The sequence below is a fragment of the Sinocyclocheilus anshuiensis genome, unplaced genomic scaffold, assembly GCF_001515605.1.
Source record: "Sinocyclocheilus anshuiensis isolate Anshui unplaced genomic scaffold, SAMN03320099.WGS_v1.1 scaffold119, whole genome shotgun sequence".
NCBI classification, from domain to species: Eukaryota; Metazoa; Chordata; class Actinopteri; order Cypriniformes; family Cyprinidae; genus Sinocyclocheilus; species Sinocyclocheilus anshuiensis.
In genome coordinates, this window is record NW_015549581.1 from 897,428 (window position 1) to 908,658 (window position 11,231).

Sequence of the window (11,231 nt, forward strand, 5' to 3'; positions counted from 1 at the left end):
ACTTGTTTTTGTTATAACGTCATACATATTTCACAACCTCTTCTCATAACATTGTTTATTTAACTATATTTAAATATTTAACATGCATTTGGGGAAATAAACTAGTTTTGTGCCCGTTTTAATATAGGTTATGTTTCATAAAATACCTGTCAATTACCAAAAATATAAAATAAATCAAATGGTTATTTGGAGAAAAAAAATAATGATATAAATTGAATGTTTTTTGTTTTTTTTCAATTCAGTTGAGCTTTTTTTCTGACTTCTGATGAATTGCACATCACAGGTGAACAATCAAAGAGCAAAGCACTGTGACAAAACCCTTTCAGCCAAACACTGATGACATTTTCATGTGAGAAGGATTGAAACAATTCATTAAAATGAAAACCCCTGCTATTATGGGCTGTACAACAGATCACTGGAAAAACCTGATAATAATGACACATTCCACCATCTCAATGCTGGTACACAGAAAGGCCGAAACAGACAGTATACTGGTTTAGGTTTAATTTAAAAGATAGATAGATAGATAGATAGATTAGGGACAGTACAAGTAGACTGTGACATTTATTGCTTGACTTTGTGTCAAAATCTGTGATACCTTAAGGTCCTTTCTTTGGCAGGAGTGTGGACCGAGAAAGAGCCAGCAGGAAGACAACGTGTCAATTTCTCCAAAAATAGCGCCTTCACTCTTTCCTCCAGTCCTCCGATGAGTTCACACTGCTGTTTACCCCTCTTCTTCTTCAACTTCTGTGCAACAGCAGGACAGCAGCTTCAGGCCTGCAGATACAGCATGTTGTTCCTGACCACAATGGTGAAAGTCACTTACTGCGAGACGGGTAAAGCTGCAGCACATCCTGGAGGAGTGTGTATGGAGGTCAGAGGAATATCATATGATGTTGTTAGGAGGATGTTAGTGTACAGTTTGTGCATTGCATTGGTTTGAGACCCTGGTAGTGATTATTAAACTGTGTAAAAATGCACTAAAATCTTCCAAAAATGTAGATTCAGTTGTATCTGCACATCTACAAAAGATATTTTGAAGAACATTGATGTGTGCTCCATAAATGAAAATTAGTCATACAGTTTTGGAGCAACACGAGTAAACGATGACTGAATTGTCCTGTTTGAATGTTTCTTCCTTACTGTCTTGTCCAGACTGTCCTACAAAAATTCACCAGCTTTGTTTTTCCCAAATCCCTAATGTTTGTTCTAGTTTCTGATCCTCAATTTAAATAGGACCGTTAAGAATATGAGTCATTTTTCAGGGAAGGAGTGACTTTAATTCTACGTTTGAAAACTCACTTTAAAAAACGTAATCATTCTTACTTCACACTGAGCTCAGCGTTCACACACCCTGCAGGCCTGTTTCTTTTTTGAGAGTCCAGTTGATGTTCTAATTAAATCTGTCAATTTCCCTTGCAGCCTCACTCATAACCATCCTAAGATTCTGTTTCTGTTCTGTAAAGAGTTCTGGAAAACTTTCAGCTCTGACTGAACTAGTTGCAGCTACGAGACTGAGAATAATCATGCGTTTCTCTAACTTGCTCTTTATTGGTATTGTAACATTAGGAACATCTGAATTCTGCTCTGCTGGACCTCTTCATGCACAGTGCAAAGTCGAGTGGTAAAGTACTCATTTGTGTTACTTTTTTATTTAAAAAAAATGCATTAAAGAATATGAAATCTTTAGCATTAGATTTGCATACAGAATTTAAAGTTATGTTTGAGAAGAAACTTAAATAATGCAAGTGTATTTGTTTATTTTATATTATAAAATGTTTATATGTATACATTTATATAGTGTTTGTGTATATTTATATTTGTAACAGGGGTATTATAGTTAAGTAAACCATTTAGATATACACTACAGTTCAAAAGTTTGGGGTCAGTAAATTTTTATTCTTTCTTTTTTTGAAAGAAATTAAAACTTTTATTCAGGATGTGTTAAATTGTTCAGAAGTGATAGCAAAGATTTATATTGTTAGAAAAGATTCATATTTTGAATAAATGCTGTTCTTTTTGACTTTTTATTCATCAAAGAATCCTGAAAAAAAAGTATTGCAGATTCCAAAAAAATATTTGGCAGCACAACTATTGCCAATATTGATAATTCTAATAATAAATAAGCATATTAGAATGATTTCTTAAGGATCATGTGACACTGAAGACTGGAGGAATGGCTGATGGAAATTCAGCTTTGCATCACAGAAATAAATTATATTTTAAAGGATATTAAAATAGAAACCATTATTTTATATTGTAATAACATTTTGCAAGATTACAGTTTTTTTTCTGTATTTTTTCTTTCTTTATAGTTTTAGCTATAACAGTGATACAGTTGATTGAGAAAACTTTTTTTGTTTTTTTTCTTTCTACCTGATCCCAAACTTTTGACCAGGAGTGTATATTTAAAAAAAAAAAAAGACAAAAACACAACAAAATGACTAAAACTTTAACTATATAAAATATAAAAATAAAAACGAATTCAAATATTAATCAGCTTCCATGATACTAACACATGACTAATTTATATAAAAAAAAAATAACAAAAAATTATGAGGTTTTGATTAGTTAACCAAAAAGTTATGATTTTTTTTTTAAATATCTTAAATCTTTAAGTTTAAACTGTTTTGTTTGTAGAAGTACATTTCCATTCAGAATTGTAGTTGTTTAATCACTATTTTTCTTTGTTCATTTTCCACTATTTAAAATATTTATATGTGGTTATAATGTTTATACAATGTATAATGTAATTAATTTCCAAGTATTCTTATTATGAATTAATTTAAATTTAGATTTTGGAGAAAATACATAGTAATTGTATAGTTTTATAGTACAATAGTATAGTTCTATAGAATTATAAAGTAGATGTGGAGTTTGGGAAAAGGCAGTTTTTAAGTAGTCAGCGCAATAGCTTCGGTTTCTATTAGATGGCAGCATATATTGTATATAGTTGAGAACTTGTGTTTGGCTTATCCCAGGTATTTCAGTCTCCCTTGCAGGAGTGTGTATGAAGCTCTGGTTGCACAAATTCAAAAGCGGAGGACAGTCTCAACCTGTGCCACGGGAGGAGAGAAATGTCTCTACAAGGTGTGTGATTTAATGTAAAGAGATGCGTTTATGTATCATCAGTGTAAACAGAGCCAGATTCACCTCTTAACGTGACATAGGCAAAACACATTTTTGGGCCCCCCTTCCTTATCAATATATAATATTAGCACCCCAGCAAACAAAAATATTTCGTAATCAGTGGAAACTGTTACAGTGTTTTCTATCACAATAAGCACTTATGTTCAGGGACCGTTTCTTTTGGTAAATATTATCAGTCAATAAAGAGCGAATGTAGTTCTTTCTTTGAGAACGGAGAAACGTTCCATTAATAGGCTCCGGCGTCGTGGCCATACCACTTGTCCACTTTCAGGAGAGCATTATTTCTCTAATAGTTTTAATGGCCTGGAGTCACAACCACCTCAAGACATTGTTCAGATGATTTATTTCAAGACATCTGTCATGTTTCCGTCCTGAAATCGTGTGTGTGTTGAAGTAATTTCTTACGCACCTCATCCCAAACCTCCCGTTGCAAATTCCAAAATGTCATTTTAGAGCTAATAACAGACTTGCGCTATTGATATGCAGGCTAATGCAGTTATTAGAGAGAGAGAGAGAGAGAGAGAGAGAGAGAGATTAAGCGCATGTGAATACCTGCGTCTGTGCGTCTCTCAGCAGCAGCGTCTACTAGTAGCGAATCTTTAAGTTGAACTGCTTCAAGAACCTCGCTACTAAGAGATCTCATGTAGCTTTTCATCTGTGAAACTATTTTATTGATAAATTCGCGGGGCAGCGCTGACACCCAATTTCTGTCGGCATCTCCGTGTGTGTGCGTCTGTGAATGTTTGAATGTTTCTTGAGCAGCAAATCAGCTTATTATAAAGATTTCTGAAGGATCATGTGACACTGAAGACTGCAGTAATGATGCTAAAAATTCAAGGAATAAATTACAGTTTAAAATATATTCAAATAGAAATCAGTTATTTTTAATTGTAATAATATTTCACAATATTAGCTTTTATTATATTTCTGATCAAATAAATGCAGATATTGGTGAGCATAAGAGACTTCTTTCAAACACACACAAAAAACGTTTTTTTCCCCTCTGTCCAATCAAATGCTCTATAGAAGGAGAGTGTCCCGCCCTCTAGCAAAAGCAAAAGCTTCAATATGTCTTATTTTAGGAAATACAAAAAAAGAAACTGCACTTATCAAGGTGTTTTTTAAGCTGGCTTCCCTTATGTATTAACTGCATAAGAACTTAATAGTTTAAAAATAAAACGTATAGTTCTAAAGTTGTTGCTATTGTGTAACTCTTCTAAAAAAAAAAAAAGACTTATTCTGTTTTATTCTTTACTTGAGGTTTGTGCTCCTGCTCTGTATTTTCCTCCTCAGTCAATACGGATGAGGGTGACATTTCATATGCTGTCCTTAGAACAATGTTTGGAGACAAATATAGCAGTTCTCAATGGTGTTAGGCTCAGTGTTCTGCACGGACATTTTCTCTCTAAGGGCAGCAATATGCTCCGGTGGGTGCAGCCATCCATCATAGATGTCTTGCACTCATCACTGAAGTCCTGGCTGATGCCATCAGTCTCTGTCTGCTGCAGTGGCGCTCTGTCACCAGAAGAGGGAACTGTTTGCAAGTGTTTTTTTTTAGTACCGTGGGTGCAACGTTTTCATTAGATAAATAATATCTAAAAATGTATTAAATTATATATTTTTAATGGTTTTCATTTTCTTCACTATCATAACTAATATTTTACATAGTATTTTTTGAAGCATATTCATTTTTTTTCTTTTTTTCAAACAAGCATATTTTTGTTTTCTCAGTTTTCTCCACCTAGTATTATTTTTGGTTATTTTTATTATTAATAAAACTGTGACTTCCCACATCAATACTGGTGGTCAAAAATGTAACCCATATTTTCAATATTCAGGGTTGACCAAATGTTAAATATGAGGTTAACACTAGTACAGCAGTGATGAGAGTTCATGGAAGAGATTGGACAGTCTCTTGAGTGAAAGACTGAAATGGTCGCTCTCAGGTGTGAGAAGTTTAAGTAGCTGAAAGAAGAAAGGTACTCCATTACAGCCCAGAATATTGCAGAGATTTTTCACATTTACTGAACCATTACTGTAGACTGAGAGACACAGTATTAAATAATGTCACACTGGAACCCACACAAACCTTTTATAAAACTGCAGGATCTGTTGATCTGCGCAATGCTGTGCCTGTAAACAAGAGATATAAAATTAGGGAAAACAGCGGATTTTGTGAGGCGTATTTAGCTCAAATGAACGTTTCTTTGAAGCTAAATCAAGTTTATTTAATTATATCTGTCATTTTTGCTTACTGTCAGTTTCTCTTTTCCTACTGTAATTCCTACACTGGGAGCATTTTGAATCTCTCTCAGAACCGAGTTAGCTGAATTTAAGCACTTCAGCCCTCAACATTACGAAGTATATCATTGATGAAAGGGTGCACAACCCTTTCAAAACCAATTAAAGAGGCCTTAGCCCTCAGGGGTGGTGAGTGAAGGGCTGACAGGAGACCACAGAGGAACTCAGAGAGGTAATCAGTGCCTTGCTTTTGAACAATATTGAAAAGCACAACAGTATCGCACAATAAATCACGTAGGTTTTCAAGGACAAACAGGTCGTCTCCTTAAATACACCTTGTGACATGTTCACCTTTCTGTCTGCTGTCAGATTGTTTACTTATTTACAGTGTGTGTCAATAGCAGCCTGTCGCTAGTTATTAAAGCATGGAATTTGGTAGTGACGTTATTTTATTGATTAAATACCACAGGAGCACTGACAAACACTACAACATTAGATTTTCCTTGACAATTTTTTAGTGATAAAATAATACAAGTATTTTCGGCCAGCTGGTGAGAATTCCAACTCATAGATGTCCGATTCGCAAATGACTCACTGTTTTGAGTCAATTCTGTTCAATTGAACAAAGCAATCTGAATCAGTTTGCAATTCAGTCTAAATCTTGAAACTGCAGTTTAAAGAATTGTTCCACCCAAAAGAATATCAAAATGCTCAGGCTGATGATACACGGGGCAACTTTTTGCTTGGGCACTTTTCCATTGAGAATGGGTAACAAATTTCTATATGGATACTTTAAATTGGTCATGGGCCCTGTGTCTCACCTGGTTGCCCGTTGACGGAAAATTTGCCCAAATTTGCCCAGCAACATTGCTCAAATAGTTGCCCCGTGTATCATCAGCCTTACAGTACATGAAAGCCAATTACAAACTTATGAAGCAAAAAAGTATTAAATGCTTTAAAATATAAACAATTACAACTTTAATGTGACATTTTACATTAAATGTGCAAAAAGGATGAATTAAAAGACATTTTTGCAGAACTGGCATCTCTGATTTCTCCAACCAAGTTTCAACATAGAGGAAACGTTATGATTTCAACCGAATGGGTCAGTGGTACATGTTGAGTCAACCTTATTTCAGTGTTGAATGGATGTTTTATTTTCGACCTAATAACGTTCCGATTAACCAACCAAATAGTGAATGACTAAACAATGAAAATTGATTGGCAACTGATACTTACCTTTACAACTAAAAATAGACATTGAATTGACGTCTGCTTGCTATTGACTTGAATTATTTGAAGTGCCATATGTAAAAAATAGTGTACATGGATATGGTAGTCATTATATATTTTATTTTCTATGACAAAATATACCATCACTACCACTTTTTTAAATTATAAAACATGTTTTGTTTTTGATTTTTTAAATTACTTTAATTTTTTATATTTAAAAAATATGAAGTTGTTTAAACAGAGCTAAATTTGTCTTGATTTGTGTGAGTAGTTTGCCCAACATTGCATATTCATTAAAAATATATTAAAGTGGTTTTCTGGTATAAACATATCCGTACTCTTAAAGTAAAAGAGAAGAATATCTGCAATTAAAATTAAAATTAAAATTCATGTAACAGTAATTTTGCATTTAAATTTACATCTATATTTCTAGTCAATGCCTGTGTGACAGTGCAATGTTGCAGGTGTCCAAACACTGAACCTTGTGGCACCCCAGTGCTGAGAGTACAGGCTGAAGTGAGACAGTCTTTCCAGCTGACTAGTTACAATCTGTTACCCAGGTAAGACTCCAAGACATTTAAGTTGCACCTGAGGCACACCTATGAGTTTTGTTATTGATGATGTTCAGGTTCTTTTTACGTGATGTAGTGAATATCACCCCACGTCTTTACCACACCACTTTTGCCCTCCAATTTGGCCTTCTCCTACTTACACTTTATAATACCATCATCTGAAAATCTCTCCTGCACAATCAGACCTGCAGATGTCATTATACTATCAGCACAGATTAAATTCTACTAGCATCATGGAGTGGCATGCATATCCCGAGGGCACATAGGCATAGAGCACTACCTGACAGCATTAGGCCTGTCACCAGCACCCCTCTCACATCTCTTCCCCCTCACTAGGCCTGTCATCACTAATCTTGTCCCCTTCTCACAGGAAAAAAAAATCACAGGGAGAAACCCAATGTGCTCTCTGATTGGGATGTGTGAACTCGGAATGTAGGCCATTAATCTGTTGTACCCAAGGTCCCCTCAACTTAAGATAAATTGGTTTACTTTTTCTTTATTTTGTCATAAATCAGTTGCTGACCATTTGCCAGTTTTTAGCTTTTTATTATATTATTTTATTATTGTTGCAATATTTATTTTGTGCTGCTTTATTTGAAGGTATTTATATTTTATTTATTTATTTATTTGAAACAATTTATTTGAAAAAAAAAAAACAAGGTTGAAATTATGAGATACTATGTGATAATTATGACATAAAAAGCAAAATTAGGAGATACTAAGTCATTATAATGACAAACAAGTCAAAACTATGTTATAATTATGACCAAAAAAAATCCAAATTAGAAGAAACAAAAACATAATAATGACATGTCAAAATTATGAGATAGTATCTCATAATTTTGCTTTTTGTCATAATTATGATGTAGTAAGTCGTAATATTACTAACATAAAAACGTGAAATTATGAGATATGTCAATTATGACATAAAAAGCACAATTAGGAGATACTAAGTCATATAATAATAATAAAAAAAGTTGAAACTATGTAATATTAAGTCATTATGACAAAAAAAAAAAATTAAATACGAAAGCATAATAATGACAAAATGTTGAAATTATACTAAGATATATATTAATATATAATTCAGTTATGAGATGAAAAATCAAAATTATGAGATCAAAAGTCTTTACTAATATAAAAATCATAAAGTCTGTTTTATGTCACCAATGACCTTTTCAAATCATTATGGTGACTTTTTATCTCAATTTTTACTTTTTATGTTAATTTTGACTATCTTGTAAATTTAACTCTTTGTCTCATAATTATGAGTACATCATAATTTTGGCTTTTTGTCTCATAATTTTGACGTTTTATCATAATTATGACTTGTGTCAATTTTGCTTTATCTCATAACTTTGACTTAACATTATTTATTTTATTTATTTATTTACTGAAATGTGCTTCCATAATATTTGGTTAAGTTGGAAAACTGTAAAAAAAAAAAAAAGGGGTAGCAAGCCAGATTAAAAGTTTAAATTAAAACCAATTACCACAGCTGAATGTGTCAGATCATATGCACAAACGCTAGGCCACATCTTAAACAGTTTATGTTGTAATTTATAGATTTAAATAAGACCAAGTAAAACGGTTTAAATCCCCTTACTCTTTCATAGTAAAAGCCTGAGGTCTGTCCTTTGCCACTCATTCATGCGAGTGAAGCATCAGTAAAATGTCTTTGCCTTTTCATCTCTTTATGAGGTTCTGCACAAATCAGCCTCCATTAGAATGCTCAACAGGTTGTCTATTTAAAGCATCCAGCAACTCATTTGCAGGGGTGGTTTGCCTGTGATATTATTTTCCTTTTAGATTCTCAGTGCATTAATGAAATCCTCACTCACATGATTTCATTTGGCCTGTGCGTTAATGGCAGAGGAAGTAATAATTACATTCAAATATTCATTTGGGCCCGGAGACAGAACCATGAATCATTAGTGCTCACTATGTCGAACACAAGCTCCTGTCCCTTTTCTTTTCCCAGTCTCTGACCAGATGAATTAAAATGAAAAATAATTGCAATTCCCTTGCAGAGGGCGTTTAAAAAAACACTTTTGGTAGAATTGGTTGAGCGAAGAGGGCGAGTGATGAGACTCATTTGTTATGCGGTGTTCTGAACACGCTCAAGCTTAATGACGACGAAGAGAGACAGAGATCAAGGACGATGTCGGGATTGTAGTAATGGCTGTGTGATAATCGCCATGGAGATGGAGCTATAGGACTCAAATGTGTCGTCTGTTTGAGAGGTCCGGTGATGTTAAGAGGGTGGGTGAGTTAGAGTGAGATTTTGGGAAAAAATTATAAGAGGAGGAATGTTTTATTGCTCAGATGTTGCTCATTTATTATGTCATACATTTAAACTTCAGGAGCCTTAACGGAGTTCAATTGTTTCATTTGAGCATCAAATTTGTCTCATGTTTCTACAGTTAAAATAAATGAAGATAACATATCTGAGGTGAATTTATCTTTTAAGAACAGTGTTTTTATTGCAGTTTTTGGGGGTTTCATTAAATTTGAGCACAGTTTGATATATTTTTGAGGTCTTCTCTATCTTTTTTTCAATTTTTTTTATAGCACTATAGCATATTTTATAGTTATAGTATTTAATAATCCTCAAAAACAGACACTTATGTTCAAGATACAATCTATGAAAAAGTCTTAATATCTTACTTTTTTACTTGCTTTCTACTAATCCTCAAAAATATACAGATTTTTAGTTTTATTAAGAGAATATATATATATAGAGAGAGAGAGAGAGAGCAAGCAACACCATAGAGAAAGCAACGCCAGTTGGAAAAATGGGGGAAAAATACTATGGAAGTCAATGAGGACCAGCAATTGTTTGGTTAGCTACAGTTTATGTTTAACAGAAAAAAGAAACTCATACAGGTTTGAAACAACTTGGTGAATAATGATAACAATTTTCTTTCTTTTTTGGCTGAACTATTCCTTTAATTCATGCAGAATACAATTTATGAGCAATCGCCAATGTGCCCTTGAGCAAGGCACTTAAAACCAGGTTTCTCCAGTGCGTTCGTTTCATTTGTTAGGTGTATTGTAAATTACCTTGGATAAAAGTGACTGCTGTATGACTACTTATGTACCACTTACAAACATGTGTCACTGCTTAAAGAGAATGCAAAGCCACTCGACAGCATTCCAACAGTTGCTTCAGCTTTAAACACATACTTGAGCTCAATCTGTTCAATACAACTCAGGTCCTTTAAAGAGCTCTCGTCCTAATTACTTTACTGTTTGCAATGCCATGGGATAAATCTATAACCTGGCCTCCCCAACAAAGAACAGCAGCCAATTACTGATAAATGTGTTTTCAGTATAACACCGTAAACAAGTCTGAAGTGAGCATCTAATTGTGCGGGAGGACAGGACCTTCGCTGTGCCATTTAATTTAATGAAAAATAACCATTACGACCATATCCACCAAATGCTCAGGGCGGATCACTCCAGGTTGTTTTCGAATGTCCTTTCATGACATGAATTTAGCGCTTGCTTATTCTTTTAGAATTTACCTGATTATTCATTTCAATAATTGTGAATGGGCAATTTTACTGACTGCCTCTCAGTTTATCTCTCTTTCTCCTCAGGTCATCTCTTCGTCATTCTCTCATGTCTTTGTCCATCACAGTGGATCGTGGAGCTGATATCCTTCTTTTGTCAACATTTCTTGCTGGTGTTTAATTTAATTTGTTATATATATATATATGAGAATGGTTGTATGGTCAATACCTTGTATTTTGGTTGTAGGTCAATACCGTACCAATTTTTACCTGGGGTGAATTCCAAACTGCTTTTTTTTTTTTTTTGGCACTTAAATGACATTACAGGAAGGGCATACTTTCCTAGGCTAATTCTGAAGAAAATGAAGCAATGCAGTCCATTCATGGCTGAAATTCCATTCAAATATGAGCATCACTTTGCTTTATTAGATTAATTACAAGATTAATAAAGGATATAATTTTTATATTAATATATTATATTAATTATATATATATATATATATATATATATATATATGTG

At 33.6% G+C, this 11,231-nt stretch overlaps 1 protein-coding gene across 1 annotated transcript; it reads left to right on the forward strand.

The window, feature by feature from the left end:
* Window positions 1-434: 434 nt before the first annotated feature.
* Window positions 435-10,855, forward strand: LOC107657745 (uncharacterized). The gene is made up of 5 exons (XM_016445970.1): window positions 435-486; window positions 621-866; window positions 1,486-1,624; window positions 2,982-3,090; window positions 10,799-10,855. The coding sequence occupies exons 1-5, from the start codon at window positions 435-437 to the stop codon at window positions 10,853-10,855; spliced, it is 603 nt and encodes a 200-aa protein (XP_016301456.1).
* Window positions 10,856-11,231: the final 376 nt, after the last annotated feature.